Raw genomic sequence first — 21,362 nt, 5'->3', positions numbered from 1 at the left:
CACTTCAGTGAGATCTTCAAGCAATGTGCTGGACAGCCATCTGTTGTAGAACAGATGCATTGAGCTGGGGGTAGGACTAGATGGCCAATGAGACCTCCTTCAACTCTGGAATAAGTTGAGAAACAAATCTGCAAAGAAGTAGTTTGGGCACTAGATGGCGGTGGAGGTTTTGGATTAGTTAGCAGCTGTAGTATGTCTGCATGTGACTTTTGATTTCCCACCTTTTGGATTCTATATTTGGGGTTATTTTCTTTGGTCGTTTGCCCCTACCCCCAAATGCCACGTCACAAACTACTTTTGAAATACTCCTCAGTTCCAAATGTGGTTTTGTCTTGTGGCAAACAGTGTTAGTGTTTTGAGGAGTTCAAAGTCAGCTTGGATCCACAGTCCTAATTGTACAGCTCTTCAGAGCCCGACGAATGTATATTTCCCCTACATATCTATGCCAGTGTGGAGTAGTGGTTAGAGTGTTGGACTGGGAGTCGGGAGATCTGGGTTCTAGTCCCCACTGGGCCATGGAAACCCACTGGGTGACTTTGGGCAAGCCACAGACTCTCAGCCCAGCCTACCTCACAGGGTTGTTGTTGTGAGGATGAAATGGAGAGGAGGAAGAGGATTATGTATGCCACCTTGGGCTCCTCAGAGGAATAAAGGCAGGATATAAATGCAATAACAAATATTTATGGCTAATGTGTGTTTCCCCCCCACAAAACAGACCATTATTGGCACCGGACACAAATAAAAACTTGAATCTCTTTTATGGAAGCAAAATAATACGTTTTATAATCTTCTTTGCATTACGTTTTAGGAGTTACATTCAACACCAATACAATGTTTGTATAGTGAAGTGCAAGGTTGCTTGATCATATGGCCTTAAAATAAAGGCCCTCTGGCATTACCTTAGCCAGAAAATGCCTCCACCCACCCCGCTTCCTTCTCCCAAACAATGTATTGCCTTTTTTTTAATCAAAGTGTTGATGTCAGCTCTTGCAGGATAAACTGTGCATGGCTTTCACATGCATGCATAGAAACAGCTTGGAAGGTGTTTGTGCTACTGTGCAAATATGCTAGTGTGCAAATATATTAGCAGAATAGTATTTTTTTTAAATAATGTTTTTATTAAAGATAAAAACATTATCACAAACATTATAATATATTATAGTATATCTCCCTCTTTCCCCTAAATGAATAATAGTAATAATAGTAATGATTTAGTTTTTTTGAAAGAAGTATAGTAATAGTTAGGTCTTTACGTGTAGCTTTCAGAAGATATCATAAAAGGTTTGCTTATTAGATTTGCTGAGTTATACTTCTCTTTCCCCCCACATCTGAGATGTACAGACTATTATTATTATTATTATTATTATTATTATTAGTAGTAGTAGTAGTAGTAGTAGTAGTATCACGCCTTTTGCCCAATGCTGGGCTGCAAGGCGGCCTTACAAAGTTAAAACATAAATTGGGGAAAAACAAAAAATCATAAACGTTTAAAATACACAACAAAATTATAAGACATTACCATAGATGGAGGGCCGGATTATTCTCCAAAGGCCTGCTGGAACAAACAAGTTTTTGCCTGCTTCCGAAAGCCCATCAAGGAGGGAGCCAGCCTAGCTTCCCCGGGAAGAGAGTTCCAGAGCACCGGAGCAGCCACCGAGAAGGCCCTCTCCCATGTTCCCACCAGGTGCGCCTGTGAAGATGGTGGGTTGGACTCGATGGCCTTGTAGGCCCCTTCCAACTCTGCTATTCTATGATTCTATGATTCTTTGAAGGGCTTCTCCAGAAGGTCTCAAAGCACGGGCAGGCTCATAAGGGAGAATACGGCCTTTCAGATAACCTGGACCTGAGCCATATAGGGCTTTATAGGTCATAACCAGCACTTTGACTAGACTACATGGCCTGTTTACCTGGTCAAACCTCCTGCCCTGTGGCTTGCAGAATAGGCTGAGTATTGCTTCAGAGAGCACAGCAAGTCCTCCTTGTGATATTTCATCAGCCGGGGCCCATGTTGCACATGCAAGGTGTTGCTCAATAATGCAGGCATTGAGAAATGAACATGCCATACGTGAAACCCCGCTGCCTGGGTTGAAGCTCGTTTAAACCTGGGCTAACGACCCCTGCATGCCCTTGGGCCTTGGATTTGTTTGCACCATGAGTACGCCCCCCCCCCCCCGTCCCCAATTATGGAATCCCCTCCCCGACGAGGCCCACCCGGCGCCAACATTGCTATCTTTTCGGCGCCAGGTCAAGACTTTTCTCTTTTCCCAGGCATTTAGCAGAATGTGATGAGCTTAACTGTTTTTAGGTTTGTCTGACAGCTTATAGTTGTTTTTAGATGTATATTTTTGGTGCATGCTGTGTGTTTTTTATGGTTTTAAATTTTGTATATCGTTTTTAGTTGTTTTAATCTTATGTAAACTGCTCAGAGAGCTTCGGCTATGGGGCGGGATAGAAATGTAATAAATAATGATCAACCTCAGATGTGGTCAGACTCCCAAGCCTCATCAGATGCATCCAGCATGGTCAGGGAAGATGGGAGCTGTAGTCCAACGACATTCAGAGGGCCACAGAGGTTTGTCCACCCTTGTTTTATCCATCCATGGATGAATCGTGAGATGGACGTGAACTGGAATTAGGAGTCAAGATCGTTGGTAAAGTCAGGGGTATCTGCCTCACCTCTTTGCCACCCTTGACCAAATAATGGAGTAACATAAAACAAACAAGGGTTGGAACCAGAGAAGTGTAAGAAGATGAAAGAGAGCCTTGACCCACAAATGCTTGGCTAAGCTCACAAGGACCTTCCACAGCATCTCTCCTGCACAGGCATGTGTGTGAGAGGTTGTGCAAGAGGAAGAACACCCTTCGTTTGAGGGACGCAGCCAGCAGCAAGGGCCCCTGGCCCTCGGGCAAAGACTCCAAGCGGCAACCTCCGACAGACGCTGTCTGTGAAGAAAGGAAGAAGAAGCCGGAGTTTCTTCTGCTGCTCCTTCCTGGCTCTGAACTGCTGTGAGAAGAAGCTGCCGCTTTCCCAAGCTTGGGAGAGAGCCGGGGATTTTTCTGTTGCAGGGAGCTTTGGCTAAGAAACACAGCAGGGATTCTCCTCTTTTCTTCTCTTCTCTTCTCAAATCTTCTTAGGTTCTCAAAGCAAGTGAGGCAAGACTACCCAGGGCTGGTGCTACCATAGACGCCACTCAGGCGGCCACCTAGAGCGCCAAGCTAAGAGGGGCGCCGGGCACAGCGCTGCACTCACGCGTGTTGGCTATGAGTTGGGCCGGCCCGAGGATTCAGCTGGGCCTGGGCGGGTGAGATGGCGACCCGCCCAGCCGAAGCGAAGCCAGGGACGCTGGGGTGGGGGTGGGGTGGCTCCACATTCGGACTTCCAGAACGCGCCCGGAAGAGAGAGAGAGAGAGAGAGAGAGAGAATGTATGGGTGCATGGGGTGCATGGGGTCTTTGAGTGAATGCATGTGTTCACGCGTGTGTTTGTTTGGAGTGAGTGACGCTGAGTGTGTGCATGTGCGCACATGTGTGAGTTGGGGGGGTGATTTGGAGGTGATATTCCTATTAAACAATGCATTTTAGACCCATAGACATTCCTTTCCAATTTGTTTGCTATAATTGGCATGACGTATTTCTGACACTTTAAAATAAATTTTGCCGTTTCAAGTTTTGTGCTTATTTTTTCCAGGAAACATCTATTCTTAAAAATCAAAGTTGGCATTTTTGGACGGGGGTGGGGGTGGGGGTGGGCGTGAAAGTAGCCCACCTTGCCTAGGGCGCAAAATAGTCTGGCACCGGCCCTGAGACTCCCGCTTTTCAAGAGTAGGCAATGTTGGGCTTTATGTCTGACCTGATATAAGTCCACTTCCTACGCTCCTAACACTCAAATGAGTGGTGTAACGCAACCTTTCTGGGTTCCCACCCATTATATGGAGCACCATCAGCAGGTCACGGCACGTTGCAGAGAAGCAAAAGCAAAGGTAAGAAAGGCATGTAGTGCAGACGAAGGTCCCCAGATATTTCCAAAGCATCTGGAAGGCTAGGAGTCAAAGGCTTCCCAGAAAAACAGAGTTTGAGTAGGGTTTGGAAGAGAGAGAGAGAGGTGACAGCATGTCGGTATTTGGGGTTCCAGGTTTGGGGGCAGAGAATGGACATAGCGTGGTTGTTACCTCTGCTGGGTGGAGTTCAAACACAGCGAGATGTAAAGAATGCAAGAAAGTCTTGGCAAAGGGGTGGTGAAGAAGCACTGCTCTGGGAATCCTCTTTGCGCAGAAAAGCGTCTTTTGCCTTAGGCTAGCACTCTCTGAATATCCACCATTATAAAGAAGCGAATAGAATCCCCCACCCCACTCGCTCGGATCAGAGGTTCTATTCACAGGGCACTGCACAGGTGGAGTAAGGCTGGGGCCGCCGAGTGAAAGCCACATTGATGTTGAGGTCCAGGTCTGATTCTGTCATTCCGGGAGGGGGTCGAAATGTAAACCTCTGGAGCAATCCGACAAAAAACAGGAAGAGTTCCATCTTGGCCAGACCTTCTCCAAGGCAATTCCTTCGGCCTGCAACAACCACAGCACAGAACATTTTTTAAAAAAAATTTAAAAGGTGTTCGGGAACAGAAGCAGAAGACGGAAAGGGTGCAACATTATCTATTAATCATTTGTAAAGTGAATGTCCCACCTTAATGCTCTAATGCTGTGGCCCTGGGGTTTGAATATATATATATTATTAATTTATTTATTACATTTATATCCCGCGTTTTTCCCTCCAAGGAACCCAAGGTGGCGTACATAATCTTCCTCCTCTCCATTTTATCCTCACAACAACAACCCTGTGAGGTAGGCTGAGCTGAGAGTCTGTTTGCTCCCATGGCTGAGTGGGGACTAGAACCCGGATCTCCCGACTCCCAGTCCGACACTCTAGCCACTACACCACGCTGGCTCAATATACCAGTTAATATACTGGTACAAACAATATACCAGTCCTGATGGCTCTGTGCTACCTCCAGTATCAGAGGCAGTATGCCTGTGTACACCAGTGGCTGGGGAACATGGGTCGGAGGGTGCTGTTGCACTTGCGACCTGCTCGTGGGTTTCCTGTGGGCATCTGGTTGGCCCCTGTGTGAACAGAGTGCTGGACTAGATGGACCCTTGGTCTGATCCAGCAGGGCTGCTCTCGTGCTCTTAACCCTATAAAGTGCCTTCCTTGTTGTCAGGAAGAATTCCAGTTACCTATTGAGAAAGGCATGAAGGCGTCTTTCTTCACAAAGTGCCCCTCAGCGTCCAGGAAATGGTTGGGGTTAAATCGGTTGGGCGTCTCCCACTGAGTTTTGTCATAGAGCACTGAAGTGAGGGAAGGGATCACCGTCGTACCCTGGGATGCAAACAGATTGGTGTCCTTAATTGGGAAAGGGTTGTATACTCTTTATACAGAGTATACAGAGTATACAACCCTGCCGATTGTACAGTCGGCAGGGTTGTATACTCTCACCTTACTTATTCAACTTGTATGCAGAACACATCATGCGACGTGCTGGGCTTGACGAATCCAAGGCTGGAGTTAAAATCGCAGGAAGAAACATTAACAATCTCAGATATGCAGATGACACCACTTTGATGGCTGAAAGCGAGGAGGAGCTGAGGAGCCTTATGACGAAGGTGAAAGAAGAAAGTGCAAAAGCCGGGTTGCAGTTAAACCTCAAAAAAACCAAGATTATGGCAACCAGCTTGATTGATAACTGGCAAATAGAGGGAGAAAACGTGGAGGCAGTGACAGACTTTGTATTTCTGGGCGCAAAGATTACTGCAGACGCTGACTGCAGCCAGGAAATCAGAAGACATTTACTTCTTGGGAGGAGAGCAATGACAAAACTCGATAAAATAGTTAAGAGCAGAGACACCACACTGACAACAAAGGTCCGCATAGTTAAAGCAATGGTATTCCCCGTAGTAACCTATGGCTGCAAGAGCTGGACCATAAGGAAGGCTGAGCGAAGGAAGATAGATGCTTTTGAACTGTGGTGTTGGAGGAAAATTCTGAGAGTGCCTTGGACCGCAAGAAGATCAAACCAATCCATACTCCAGGAAATAAAGCCAGACTGCTCACTTGAGGGAATGATACTAAAGGCAAAACTGAAGTACTTTGGCCACATAATGGGAAGACAGGATACTCTGGAGAAGAGGCTGATGCTAGGGAAAGTGGAAGGCAAAAGGAAGAGGGGCCGACCAAGGGCAAGATGGATGGAGGATATTCTGGAGGTCACAGACTTGACCTTGGGGGAGCTAGGGGTGGCGACGGCCGGCAGAAAGCTCTGGCGTGGGCTGGTCCATGAGGTCACGAAGAGTCGGAAGCGACTGAACGAATAAACAACAACACAATCGGGAAAAGCCAGCACAACAAGGAGAGAGGGGCTCATGAAAAGAAGAATTTACTGTATATATAAATAAAAAAATGATTAATATACTACCCTGGAATAGGAGAAGAAAATGAAAGACGCAGAAGAAAAACTCTGAAAGGGACCAAGCCTGGGGAGGGATTTTGAATTAGCATTAATGTGTTTCGTTTTTGTTTTTTCTCACTGTGTCTTGTTTTGAAAACTCAACCCAAAAAATTATATAAAAACAAGTGACAAGATTGTGTTGGAGGGGATGTAAGGAACCACCCAGCATATGCGGTGGTCCTGTGCAAAAGTGGCAAAGTTTTGGACTGAAGTCTTTAGTGAAATTGATAAGATGCTTGGACAGCAGTTGAACACCAGACTTGGCACTTTTAGGACTATTTCTGGGAAACAATAAAAACTGCTCCTTTTAAGCCGTTGACTAGATTTTTGTTGGCGGCAGCCAGACTGGTCATTCCTCAATTTTGGAAGGACCTAAGAGGAGCCTAATTGGACGCCTGGTGGACTCAGGTTTGGAACATTGCCTTATTTGAAAAATTAACAAACCAGTTACAACTGGCAAAAGGAAGTAGGGAGCATGATACATTCGCTATGGATTGGTATCAATTTATTACGTATGTTGGTAACAGTCAATTTCATAAGACTTTACCTGTAGTGTATCGGTCTCTCTGGTTCATGTGAATAATGTATTTTGTATTTTTCTGCCTTGATTTATTATAATTATTGAAGGCTTGGAGGGTGTGTGTGTGGAGGAAATAGAGTATTAATTTTCAAAATAAAATGAAATTTGGAAATGAAAAGAAATAACCAGTAAAAAAAAACAAAAAACTAAAAAACAAGGAGGGAAGGGCGGTATTCCATTTCCCAGAATTCCCCAGGAAGGAAGCAAACATGCAAGAGAAAAGTTGCAGCATGAACACAGAACTCTACAAGGGCCAAACTGACTGACGGTCTCACTCAGCACAACTTTGCAAGTTCATAACAACTTTTGGACAACGTATTAACTGCACCCCAAGTTTCTTCTGGTCCCATGGAAGTTGGGGCAAATGGGAAGGAATGAAATTGGGGCTTCTATTAAACATCCCTCCCCCCCTCTCCCCAGGTAGCTGCTCCTGCTGCCTCTCCCAAAGGTCAGCAGTGGATCAACACACCCCTTTCAGGAAAGATTCCCCCCACCCCCGTCCCACCCCGCCCAGCTAGGGGTATTAGCCAGGCATACCCCATACCTTGGGAATGAAGTAGCCACGGAAGTGCGTATCCACAGCGGTGCAGCGTGGCAACTGGGGCACGACGGAGGCAAACCTCTGCACCTCGTGGACCACTGCGTTGGCGAAGGGCATCTGCTTCTTGTCTTCAAAAGTAGGCAAACGTCCCGCTCCGAGGACCCTCTTGATTTCCTCTTGTACCTTTCCTGCAACAGGAATGACCTGACAATGACGACCCCCAAAGAGCTTAAAAGCAATTTCCCTTTCTCCGTGCCTCAAACCTTTACGCCGCGTGAATCAGCTGCTTGAAAATATAACTGGGTGGGAGCAGCGACGTTGGTGATGGAGTTGTTGCAATTTCAAAGAGTTTCAGCGTATCAGTGCAAATCAGGAACCAAGAAAAGACTGGGGGAAGCTGCCCAAATTCAGTTCCTGGTGAGTCCAGTTAATGTCCAGTATCTGAGGCCGTAAGCCTGTGTGCACCAGTTGCTGGGGAACATGGGTGGGAGGGTGCTGTTGCACCATGACCTGCTTGTTCAAACCCTGGCCGATGGCTGGTTGGCCAATGTGTGCAAACAGAGTGCTGGACTAGATGGACCCTTGGCCTGATCCAGCATCAGGGCACTTCTGATGTTCTGATGTTCTTATCTCAGGCCAGGAAAGACCTCTGCCTGAGGCCCCAGGGAGCCACAGAACCAGTCAGAGCAGAAAGTCTTGGACAATACAATTAGACTTAGCAATGGAGCCACTGAGGATCCATGTGGTTACACTTCCCATTGTGTTCAATTTTTCTCATATGGGGTGGAGGGAACGGGGGGGGGGGAGAGATTTTGTCCTGAATTTTTCTGTTCCCCTCCCCCCCAGGCCTTCACATCTCTCATCTTGGCCTCTGCCTGGTTCTGCTGATGTCCCTGATTCTGACTCGCTTGAACGGATAGCCAGTTCCCCACCCATCCCGAAACACACACTTCTCCAGAACCCAACTGCCAACATCCTAAACCCTTGGCAAAGCTCCTTAACTTTATCCAGTATAAATGACCGGCTACCATTTGTGCCAGTGAGAGAAAATAAACTATCAGCATTCGAGGGAGGGACCTTCCTTCCTGAGCAACAGGGTACTGGTGGGATTCTCCTCACACCCACTCTGTCTGTCAAGAATACAAGCATTTTGTTGGTTCATAATCAAAATCAAAATACAACGGAATCATGTATACATATACACACACACACACCCATAAAGAGAGAGAGAGAGAGCGCACTCACGTTGAATCTCCGGATATTTCATCATCAAGAGAATGGCCCACTGCAGCGTTGTGGCCGTTGTCTCTGTCCCGGCCATGACAAGATCCAGAACTGATGCCAGCACATTGGCATCATGGAAGATGTTCTTGGCTTTGATTCTTTCCTTAAGATAAGAAATATGAGGGCCGCGGTGTATATACAAACTGTACTGTATACAAACGAGCGTTCAGCGAGGACGTTTCCGGAACAGAGATAACAGCTGGCACTCTCATCATATACTCATTTGTATGAGGTCCTCATGCACAGATCAATTTTTGCAGCATACTTCTGCATATCTTGTGTATGTTTGTACTTCTCTAAATACGCTTTGGTGTGATATTGTGCCTTGCGATGAGCGTTTGAGACGGGGTGTGCCAGTCGCCTCGGCATTTTGTTACGGACACGCCCATCCCATTTTTTGTTTGTTCTGCTGCAGATCGGACCAAAGGCTTCTTTAGACTAGCAGCCCCTTTACTGCAGTGGCCAACCAGGCAGCCCAACAGGAAGCCCACCAGCAGGACGTGAGGGCAGCCGCTGTGGCTGTTCCCCAGCCCACCAGCCATCCTCACGTGGCCCACCAGCTTAGGTTGGCCACATGTCTTACTTTGGAGAGGGCTGTTCTCTCTTTGAAGGACTGTTCAGTCCAAATCTGTCTTAAAGATAAAGAAACGTATGACGGAAAAGCAGGGAATCTGAAGTTGTCCATCAACCATTCACACCTGGACAGCAGGCACACAGATCACCTGGTCAATAGCGTGAATTTCTATTTAAATTATAGTATTTTCCCCCTAAATGTGGATCTACAGCATAAGTACAAATTAACATATGTACTTCTAAGTAAACTGGTGTCCTCTTTTTTGCTGACCACTATTCTGATATGCAATCCGTGTTAATTCTAGCAGGCCACCTTCCCTTATATATACCTCCCCACCCACCCCGACATTTAAGATGTTTTGCTGGTCATTCCAAAAGTAATGGAATGTTGCCATGCAATGCCTTCTCGGTAATGGCACCCACCTTCTGAAAAACCCTCCCCCACGCAGTTTGGGAGGCAGAACACGTGGCATCTTTCAAATGCCTCCTGAAAACGCACTTGTTCACCCAGGCTTTCCTTGGGTGGCAATTAAATTAATCAATTAAATTAATCCATCTTTCTGTTCCTTGCTTTGCTTTTATTGGATCTGGAATTGTTCGTTAATGTTGTGTTTTTAATACTGCATTTTAAATAGGATTTTAATATTTGTTTGTGAAATGCTTAGGTTTTTTTAAATTATACTTAGCATTGTATAACTATCACAAATAAATAATAAATATCTTAGATCTGGCTACCAATTCTCTCTTTTCCCGTTTATATTATACTGTCTTGCAAATTCAGCCTGGGAGGGCTGCATTATTCAGGATGGGGTTGACCTTCCCCACCTAACTTCCTGGGGCACCCCCAGAACCCCTCCAAATAGCGCTGGAGAAATGAGATTAAGAGAATAAAAATAATACTTCTTCTTGTTGCTTGAAAAGCATCACGTCAATGTAGTTCAATAAGTGGTTCTCATTGATACTTTGCTTGCTGGTCTGGATGTGTTTCTTCAGAACGGCACAGGCTTCGTCAATTTTTTTCAAGATCATCTTGTGGGGTTTGAAAAGGAATCCAAGGAATGGGTAGACATTAAATAACTAGAAAAGAAACCAAAGCAACAAGAAAGAAATGAAACCCCGTTAAAGATAATAGAATCATAGAAAAGCAGAATTGGAAGGGGCCTACAAGGCCATCGAGTCCAACCCCCTGCTCAATGCAGGAATCCACTCTAAAGCATCTCTGACAGATGGTTGTCCACTGCCTCTTGAATGTCTCTATTGTGGGAGAGCCCACGACCTCCCTAGGTAACGGATTCCATTGTCGTACTGCTCTAACAGTCAGGAAGTTTTTCCTGATGTCCAGCTGGAATCTGGCTTCCTTTAACTTGAGCCCGTTATTCTGTGTCCTGCACTCTGGGAGGATTGAGAAGAGTTCCTGGCCCTCCTCTATGTGACAACCTTTTAAGTATTTGAAGAGTGCTTTCCTGTCTCCCCTCAATCTTCTCTTCTCCAGGCTAAACATGCCCAGTTCTTTCAGTCTCTCCTCATAGGGCTTTGTTTCCAGACCCCTGATCATCCTGGTTGCCCTCCTCTGAACACGCTCCAGCTTGCCTGCATCCTTCTTGGATTATATACAAGAAAGATATGCTAGCTAGTCCTTATACAGTAATGCCACAGCGGCATTCTTCTGTTCACTCTGTTGTGCGAAAGCACATCCCAATGGCGACACTTTCAGTGTCAAATTCTTTGTTATGTTGGAGGGTCCATTGATTCATTTTTGGTGCTGTTCACGCCAGAGACACTTTGTGCTTCAAGTGCTTAAATACGTAAATCATTCAAAAGACTATCGGAATGATGCAACTGGAATTTTGGAGGGATTGCTCAAGCTCTCTGTGCAGAAATAATTTCCTTCCCTTAAAGAAATTTCCAGTGAAATGAATGGTGCCCATTAGACTTGTCTAGACACAGGCTATAAGCTTGAATTAAAAAAACGACAACACAATTAAGGGAACGCAGTAGAAAGGTGGTGAAACCAATGAAATTGTCTTTTTAAAGGGAACAATAAAACCAACAAAAAAGATACACCATCCTCCCTACCATCTAAAGAATGCAAAGATTTCCTTTTGGAAGTTGTCAGATCATCATTTTTTTAAGCACCACACAAATTATAAATCAATTACAACCTGCTAACGGAGACGCACTACACTGTGTGGAACAGCATTCAGCAACTTTTTAATAAGCTGGCAACTCACTAACACCACACTGGCTGATGACAATAATAAGGTTAACCCAGGAACAAATGGCAAAAGCTGGTCGACTTGCACTCCTCTTATGCCAGTGAACGGGCTCATCCACACATGCAGCAGAAAGAGGCAGTGGGATGGAATGCAGGTGGGTGAATCGCATGTTTGAAATGCATTTCTTCACTGCAAAAATGACCGTTTGGGGAAGAAAAGGTTCTAGCCTCGCCTGTTTCCTGTTGCGGCGGCTATTTTCTACCTGCAGGGAGTTTTTAATGAAGAGCAGGGCTGTGCTACTTTGGAAGGTGCGGGAGCCATTTTGGCTCCCTGTCTCCAGCCCTGTGTGACACAGTCAACTTGAACTGGTATTGACATTCAAAGCCCTAAACGGTTTGGGGCCAGGTTATTTGAAGGAACGCCTCCTCCCAAATGTACCTGCCCGGACCTTAAGATCATCTACAGGAGCCCTTCTCCGTGAGCCCCTGCCAAAGGAAGTGAGGCAGGTGGCTACTAGGAGGAGGGCTTTCTCCACTGTGGCACCCCGGTTGTGGAACGAGCTACCCAGAGAGGTCCGCCTGGCGCCTACACTGTACTCCTTTCGTCGCCAGCTGAAGACCTTTTTATTCTCTCAGTAATTTAACACTTAATTTTAACTTAAATTTAAATTTTACTGTTTTAACTCTGTATTTTAATCTTGTATCAATTTTGCTGCGTGGTTTTATCCTGGTTGTGCTTTTTATACTGTATTTTGTATTTCTGCTTTTAACCTGTTGGTTGTTTTATTGTGGTTTTAATTTTTGTGAACCGCCCAGAGAGCTTTGGCTATTGGGTGGTATAAAAATGTAATAAATAAATAAATAAATAAATAAATTGAAATCCTTAAAAAAAAAAAGAAATAAGAAAAAAGAAACGACAGCTAAAACTGTTATGGAACACCCAGAGGGGCAAGTTTAGCTTGGAAACAAGCCGGGTTTGACCTGTTTGGCACTCAGTAGTGTTACACCATTTTTCTCTTTAATTTTACCCTCGTGGTGTTGAGGAAATATGCTGCAGGGTGTTGGTGTTGGGGGCCGCATGTGGCCCACGCACTGTGTGTTGCCCACACCGGATGCAGAGAGCAATTTCAACACACCCAGCCCGCCACACACCCAGTACGGTCCATTGTACCACTTCATCCTGCAGGTTGTTGTTGTAGGCCAGGTTTCACCCAGGTGTTAAAGTGGATAAGAGAAATGTCTATTTATTTATTTATAGGGGCCGTTTATCAGATGTGTTGAATTAAAGCTTCGATCCAGAACAACTGTATTTTAGGCTGCAATCCTATGGCTGGGTCATGCAGGGAGCCGTAGGATGTTTTTCTGTCGAAGCATGGAGGGAGTTGCAGCCTTAACATCACATCTAGTTTGGCTAGCGTTACCAGAGAGGGAGGTAACGCATGGTTCTCCCGGTCTCTCCTTCCTCCACCCCGCCTCTTATAAAGCTCTACTACGCTTCCTCTGCCTCCGCTTAGCTGCTTTCCCCCTAAATTCAAAACCTCCGAACGTTTAAAGACTTTCCTTGTAGAGAAGGCGCTCCGACACCCCACCCCTGATCATTTTAGTTGCCTCTTTCCAGCATCCTCTTCCAGCTCTCTGATACGCTTTTTGAAGTGTTGCAACTAGAACAATACAGAGTACTCCAAATACGGTTGCACCCCACCGATTTGTACGAAGGCATTACGATATTGGCACTTTCCTTTTCAATCCCTTTCCTGGTGATCCCATGCATCTTAGTGTCACTTGAAGGAGGGTGGGGGCGGCAGGGAGAAGGGGAAAAGCAACTATCTAAAATGTTGGGGAAACGCTAAAGAGACCATGCAAGTTTTTAGATTTCAGGCTTGGAAGTAGCTCTGTATGGGCGGACCGTTGTGGCCCAAGGAGAACCGCCAAAGACGTTCTCATCCAAGTCTAAAATGGCTTTTGTTCTGCCACATTTGGGTTGAATTTAAACCTTGGCCAGGACTGTGCAATTGGATCGGCGTGGGAGGGCTGCACAGCTTTCCACAGCGAACTGATATATGCACATAAACTGGCAGGAATTACTACACACATACATGAGGAGGGGTGGATTAAGGCTGGGGACTAAACTCATTTTGGGTTCAAGCAAAAACATTTTTCTAACCCACCCACCCCACAGCTAAATTTAAGGGTGGCTTCCGTTTTCCATTTGGGAAGAAAAATCCGCCCTGCGCAGTTGCTTCTTCTTTCTTCTCTACCTGGTGAGGCTAAATGCACGCTTCATTTAATAAGACCATCTGCACTGTATACGCAGGATGGCTGCAACCACAAACCCAGTAAAGCAATGGTCTTGGACCTCAAGGCCATGGCCAAATGTGGCTCACATGGAGTCTCAATCCAGCCCTCCGGGTTTCCCCAGATGGCTCTACCTCCTTCCCTGGCACCTTGGATAGCTCCTTTTGAGTTCTGACTGGTTCTCACTGAAACCCGGAGAGGATTCCCTGCCTCACTGACATCGGAGCCTCCAGCCCCCACTGGGTCATTCCATCAAGTCTATCTTTGCTATTCCTAAGAGCAGCCAACTCAATGCCTCCGGAGGCTCAAAAGCTGGTCATGAGCTGATTGAGCTTTCCTTTTTATCTCTTCTCTAGCGTTAGTGCTTATGAACACGGAGGCTTCATTTAGCCCTTGTGACCTTTGATAGACCTAGTACTTCACCACGAACTTGTTTGATCTTTTTAAAAAGTTGTCTAGGCCAGTGGTTTTCAACTGGTGCAGACCTAAGACCCGTCTCGGACTCCCAACCTGCAGCATGGGACCCATTTTCACAAGTGCCCAACATGGCGGCATCAGCTTCGCCATGACCCATCTGGACTGATCTCATGACCCACTTTTCGGTTGCGACCCACCAGTGGAAGACCACTAGGCTGGGCAATCTTCTTGCCCATTGATTTTTTTTTTAACAATACATGCTTCTCTGTTTCATCTTCCGCTGTTTCATCTTTTTCAGTTTCACTGCTGCAAAACATGTCATGCCTACGTGATAAAACCAATATTCAGTAGTATGTAAGAACAGTTCCAAAAGTGTGGCACCATCTTGCACTCACCAGAACTGAGGCCGGCACAGGTCGTTTCTAACACCACCAGCCACCAGAAGCAAAGGGTGGATGGCTTTTGCAAGGCACACTTACGTGCAAGAACGGAGCTCCCAGAAGGGTCATCACATCGTGAACGAGATTTAAGAAAGTGATGAAAGTTGGGTCGGCGTAGTCAAACCTGTCTCCAAACAATATGGCAAAGGTGATGTTCGTTGGCGCACAGGAAAATTCACGCAATGGAAAACTTTCACCTAAAAATAAACGAAGTGGCACGGAAGTTGACCACAGTGGCAGCATTTGACAGGTGGTTGACATACAAAAGCAGCCGTGCAAAGCCAAAGCAGCGCCTTGCCTTTAAAGGAGTTGATCTTCCCACTAAGGAAGTGCAGCTCCTCGAGAATCCTTTCCTCCATCCGTTTCGTGCCCATCCCAAGGTCTCGGATGCTCGACAAACTGTACCGACGGGTGGTTTTCCATAATTCCCCAACGGAGAAGAACATGCCTGAGAAGTACAAAGAAAACTCACCAATGTCGTTTTCTTTCACATGAAGCCTAATTCAAGGTGCACTGTGATCACGATTAGCCTGGACCCAGGGCTTGATGAGGCCGGATGCCCTTACTGGCCCCGGCATGGATTGGGGCCAAAGGGATTGGGCAGATCCTCATGGGAGACCTCAAAGCTGCCACACCAAAAGAGAGTCAGGGAGTCTGCAGGGTCAGGGGACCTGATGCATCCTGAATGGCCATCTTCCCATCTCCCCTCACCCTCCATACCCAGCCCCAGAAACTGATAGAATCCCAAGACAGAGCTGAACCCAAAACCAGAATGTGCAGAGCCTAATTGAAGCACAAAGGCTTCTGTGCTGGATATCTACTTGGGAGGAGGAAGCAAGAACTGGTGCGTACTCTGAATCAAGTCCCTGCCAATGGTCCAGGAAGGAACGGGGCAGCTATAAGACGCTTCGTTTGCAGCCCAGCTGTTGCTGGTGCAACTCCTCTTCCAGCCCTGCTCTTTGGGTTCTACTCTCACTTCTTGGCTGAACAAGTTCTCTTGCTACCTCAGCACAGATTGAGCTGGATTGGATGACACGGTGTTTGGACAACAGGGTGCAGCTCATCATGGTTTATTTATCTTTGCAGAAATAACCCACACCGCTTTGCAGAAATAACCCACGCTGCTTTGAATAAATACGCCCTGCAGGCGCCATTTTGCATCGCCAACTTCGGCCTGGTTTTCCCCCCCATGTCAAGCAAACTCAACGAGCGCGGGTTATGCGAGGCTTAAACAACCCTCGCATAACCCGCATAACCCATGGTCTGTTTTAGAGTTATTGAAGGGTTGTTTAACCCTCGCATAACCTATTCTTGGCAGGTTTGCATGACATGACATCCCCTGAGCGGGGATTGGATAGTCAACATGGCAGCTGCACGCCCACACTCACTGCAACCTCATCACGGGTTAAACGGCGGGCTGTCGTTTTGGGCAAACTGCCTTTAGATGTGCTCCCGCTGCTCTTGCCTTGCTGAACAGTTCCCCTGCTCCACAGGTATAATAGAAAAGCTAGCCACACACCACTGAGGTTTGGTGAGAACGGGACAACAGATGGCCAAGAACCTCCAAGCTGCAAAACCACTGGGAGATCTGGAAGCCCTTTCCGGGTCAAAAGTAGGGTAAAATATTTTCCTTCATCATGCAGTGCTAGATGTTGTGGCAATAAATTCCACAGATAACTAATTTATCTAGTCGTAATTTATCGGGAACTCAACTTTTAGAATCAATGGGGGCAGCGGAATTCCAACCGCATTAATACATAGCTGAATAGCAACTACAGCATAACGGTAAAAGAGCAGCCAAACCCACTTCATCACGAATAAAACCGCATCGCCATGAATAGAGAGGCGGATCGTCCCCAAACGTGTCTGCATTCAGTGTTACCAAAAGCTTGAGTAACCAAAAATGTTTTCAGCGGTTATCTAAATGACAGGAAGAACGTGTCTAGGAAGGAAATTCCACAGACTGGGTGTGTCACTGGAGAGAAGGCCAAAAGTTCAGGCACGTGGAATTGGGGCTTGGACAAAAGATGTTAATAATTAGGCAGGTCCATATAGGCGCAGGTGATCTTTCAGATTTTGTTGTTGTTTATTCGTTCAGTCGCTTCCGGCTCTTCGTGACTTCATGGACCAGCCCACGCCAGAGCTTTCTGTCGGCCGTCGCCACCCCTAGCTCCCCCAAGGTCAAGTCTGTGACCTCCAGAATATCATCCCTCCATCTTGCCCTTGGTCGGCCCCTCTTCCTTTTGCCTTCCACTTTCCCTAGCATCAGCATCTTCTCCAGGGTATCCTGTCTTCTCATTATGTGGCCAAAGTACTTCAGTTTTGCCTTTAATACCATTCCCTCAAGTGAGCAGTCTGGCTTGATTTCCTGGAGTATGGACTGGTTTGATCTTCTTGCAGTCCAAGGCACTCTCAGAATTTTCCTCCAACACCACAGTTCAAAAGCATCTATCTTCCTTCGCTCAGCCTTCCTTATGGTCCAGCTCTCGCAGCCATAGGTTACTACGGGGAATACCATTGCTTTAACTATGCGGACCTTCATAACTATGCGGATCCTTCAGATATATTTGTTTTATTTAATAGGTTTTTAAAAACACCTTTCGGGACAAATCATCCTTCCAACATGGCTTATTTTAAAACATAAAAATAAAGGCGCCAACAATATTTGCCACCTTTCCCACGTTCTGCTGCCTCTCGCTGCCCTCCCTAAGTTGCACCTGGGTAACACTATTTAGGAATAATGAAATAAGAGACTATATTTGCAAGTTGCCATTACCATTCCCATGTTGGATCCGATCAAATATTGGGATCAATGGCCTGTCTATAAATTCGTTGCCTCTGCTCAGGAGTGCCTCTTTCACGGCCTCATAGCCGGTCAGCACCACGGTCTTTTGTGGACCGAAATGGACTGTGAAGACAGGGCCGTGTTTTTCTGAAAGCTGGAAGGGAAAGAGGTTCAGTACCACACGAGAGAAACAAAACCATGCCGATAATTTGTACAAGAAGCAGCTCTATTCCAGGATGAGGAGAGCCTTTAAAATGGATTTGACAATTTCAGGAGGAGGTTGGTTCCAAACAGCTATGACAGGAGCCTCGATTTTCAAAAAGGAATGTCACAGAATGCTTCCCTGTTTAGAATCATAGAATAGTAGAGTTGGAAGGGGCCTATAAGGCCATCGAGTCCAACCCCCTGCTCAATGCAGGAATCCACCCTAAAGCTTTAGGGTGGATTCCTGCATTGAGCAGGGGGTTGGACTCGATGGCCTTATAGGCCCCTTCCAACTCTATTATTCTATGATCCTATGATTCTATGATGGTTGTCCAGCTGCCTCTTGAATGCCTCTAGTGTGGGAGAGCCCACCACCTCCCTAGGTAACTGTGGAAGTCCTGATCTCGTTCGCCATTGTTGAAAATAGGGGGCTGAACTCTTAGATTTGGTCAAGCTAGGCAGGGCTCTTAATTTTTTATTCGTTGAAGCAGTTTCAAACGGCTGTTCACGATGGAGGGTTGCTACCTGCTCTGTCAGACCAATATCACGAAATTGTGAAGTTACATTAGTTTGGGCCACAGATTTACACTGGTGGCACTAATCAAAAGCTGTTTCAGCAATTCCCTTCCTGTCTGACCTCTATGGAAGAGAGCCAAATGTATTGTTAAACCGTTATTGATTTTCAAGATCTCTACAGAGTGGGGCAGGGTCCGCTCTCTCTCCTTTGCTGTTGGGTTTGCCTGGCTCGAACTTTAAAAATGGGATGTCGTATTTAAACTGGTTATCTATCCCCAAATACAGAACATTTTTTTTTCTGGCTCAGTGCAAAGTTCTACCCCCCTAAAGTTCTACATGGCAGATATAATAAAATCCAAGTTAATAACAGATGTTACCATTGCAGCAACGAGGAGTGGAATGTGTTCTACACATCTTTTTCAATTCTAGTTCTCTCAAGGGACCAGAGAAACTCTGATAGACCCTATTGCGCAATCCCTGCCTGGATGATCCTTAAGAGAGCTTGTTAATTATTTCACTTCAGGGTTCTGACATCTCAATTACAGAGCAAGTTGCTACATTTTTAAATGTAGCTATCTAGATCCCTCTATGATCATTTCATGGTTCTGCTCTTAAATGTCTATGTCCTTAATTTTTCAATATGTATTTGATATTCTTTTATCCTGTATGACTGTGGTTGGTAGACTGGATTTTGCAGTGTGTGTCTTTTTTAAAGAGGAAAGCCAGAGAGAAAGGATGAACAGACTGAAAGGACAACACAGTTCCTTTATCTTTAAAAGTTACGTAGGCAAAGATATTTGGGAGGCATGGCTTTCTTCACCCCTTCAGGAGAGAGGTGTGCTTCCTTCTCCTATGCAACTCTTGAATTACAGGAGTCCAAACTGCCTTTGCAAATGCACAGGAGACAAGGAGAAAATGGGCATATATAGGAAAAATATTTGAAGTGGGTCCCACCTTATAGTTTGGGACTGAAGATGCAGCCAGAAAAGGATGCCGACAATAGTACTAGATCACACTGGCTTTTTAGAAAGTCTCTTTCTGTGAAATTTTGTTTAATCGTTAGGGTTAACCATAGTATTAGGCACGGCATTTCTTTAAAAGACTGACAGTGCAATCCTCTGCAGGCACACACACTTACTGCCAGTTGAGTTTGTATAGGATTGTAGCCTTGGGGCATCTCTACACCATGCCTTATCCCAGGAATCGCCCCGGGATCATCCCTGTGCGCCCACATGATGCACAGGGGATCCCAGGGGCAGGCAGAGATGATCCCTCCCCTTCCCCGGGATTACCGGGATGGCTTTTACCCCGGTTTTCCCCACGGGATTGTCGCAAGACCGCGGAACATGGGGGCAGCCATCCCGGTTTCGTCCCAGCTCCTCGCAAGTAAATGCGAGGAGCCAGGAACCAGGCACAGGTGAGCTCCAGGTCCTTTCCTTTAAAGAAAAAAAATGGTGGGCGTGATGCCCTCTTTCCTCTCGGGATGTCATGCGCCGTGTGTGGACAAAAGAGGAGGATCTTGCAATCAGCATATTGCTAGATCCTCCCCACTCCGCCGGGAAGTGTAGACATGCCCTTGGTCTTCAAATATTACTTAAGGAATTGAACATTTTAAATTGCAGTTTCACAACACAGTAAACCCTTCTAAAAATCATGCTGTTGCACAATACTCAGGATTTATATAATAATAATAATAATAATAATAATAATAATAATAATAATAATAATAATTTATTTCTTACCCACCTCTCCCTCTGGATCGAGGTGAAGAATACAATATAATACATAAAATGAGTTAAAAGAGCATATAAAAGTTACGTAGAGACAAAGTTATATATATTATCAAAGTTGTTCTGAAAACAGAAGGCTTTAAAGCAGACCCCACCCCACCCCAAAAAACACACATCTTACCTTCATAAATGACACATCTTGTCTTGTACAATCTATCAAATGCAAATTGCCAATGAACGGGAGCGCCAGAGGACCGGGAGGCAGAGACGGCTTGCCAGGGCTGCTCAGACACCAGAACGTAGCTAGCAATAACACTGCAAAGAGCCAGACAATTACGGTTGGACTGAGGATGGCTGACTCCCAAGGAACCATGTTGAGCTAGGGTTTGAAGGGAACGAATGAGAGGGAAAACCTAATGCAGCAATGTTAAAAAGGGGGTTGGGTTTTCTGATTGTTTTTCAAATGGATCAGTGTTTTTCCCTTGCACAATAATCTCAATCTGCGTTCCAATCCTCTTCACATCCCCTCCTCCGATCGCGTTAAGTGTACAGGGCAAAGGTTTTCCTAGTTGCAACAAATCATGCTGTAACTCAAGTCCATTCTTGAAATGTTGGCCAGGTATTGATAAAGACCTCTAAAATACGTTGTTTCCAGCACATCTGATTCTCTCATTTACTCTTGCCCCTGTTTATTATTCGCATTCCATTACTGTGCATTCTAAGTATTTGGAGGGGTATGCATCACTTCCAAGGGGGGTTATTCTTCCCAAACAATTAATGTTTCCTTAAATTGGACATAGGTACCTGCGACTCTGCCTCTGACCTTCCTGGTGTTTGTTCCCTGCTCTAGACCTTGATTTCAGTGTGACAGGGGCTTTATATTTGCTTCTGGCTCTGCTAAACCCAAGTCTCACTTTGCACAGAGGACCCAAGAAGCAGAGAGCAAATTCTCGGTTCACCGCCCACCTCTTCCACTTCCAGGAGTATTATTATTAGTATTATTATTATTACTACTACTATTATTATTTATTGAATTTGTATACCGCCCCATAGCCAAAGCTCTCTGGGCAGTTCACATAAGATAAAAACACTTACAAACAATATGCAACGATTAAAAACCACAAAAACAAGCAAAATACACATACATTTAAAACCACTATAACAACTTTAAAAACAATGAGCCAAAAAACAGACCCAGGGTCATTACATATTGCTGAATGCCTGGGAGAAGAGAAAAGTCTTGACTTGGCGCCAAAAAGATGCCAATGTCGGCGCCAGGCGGGCCTC

General features: G+C 45.7%; 1 protein-coding gene across 1 annotated transcript; it reads right to left on the bottom strand.

Annotated features, from left to right (window-relative positions):
* Window positions 1–755: 755 nt before the first annotated feature.
* LOC134410131 (cytochrome P450 2W1-like) lies at window positions 756–20,499 on the bottom strand. Its single transcript, XM_063143247.1, has 9 exons — window positions 20,257–20,499; window positions 17,617–17,779; window positions 15,139–15,288; window positions 14,880–15,037; window positions 10,374–10,550; window positions 8,862–9,003; window positions 7,620–7,804; window positions 5,228–5,369; window positions 756–4,555 (listed from the first exon to the last, which is right to left on the bottom strand). The coding sequence occupies exons 1-9, from the start codon at window positions 20,446–20,448 to the stop codon at window positions 4,368–4,370; spliced, it is 1,497 nt and encodes a 498-aa protein (XP_062999317.1). The 5' UTR covers window positions 20,449–20,499; the 3' UTR covers window positions 756–4,367.
* Window positions 20,500–21,362: the final 863 nt, after the last annotated feature.

The sequence above is a fragment of the Elgaria multicarinata genome, chromosome 17 (genome assembly GCF_023053635.1).
Source record: "Elgaria multicarinata webbii isolate HBS135686 ecotype San Diego chromosome 17, rElgMul1.1.pri, whole genome shotgun sequence".
NCBI lineage: Eukaryota > Metazoa > Chordata > Lepidosauria > Squamata > Anguidae > Elgaria > Elgaria multicarinata.
Note: the sequence above shows the minus strand (reverse complement) of the source record. Positions and strands in the feature narration are given on the sequence as shown.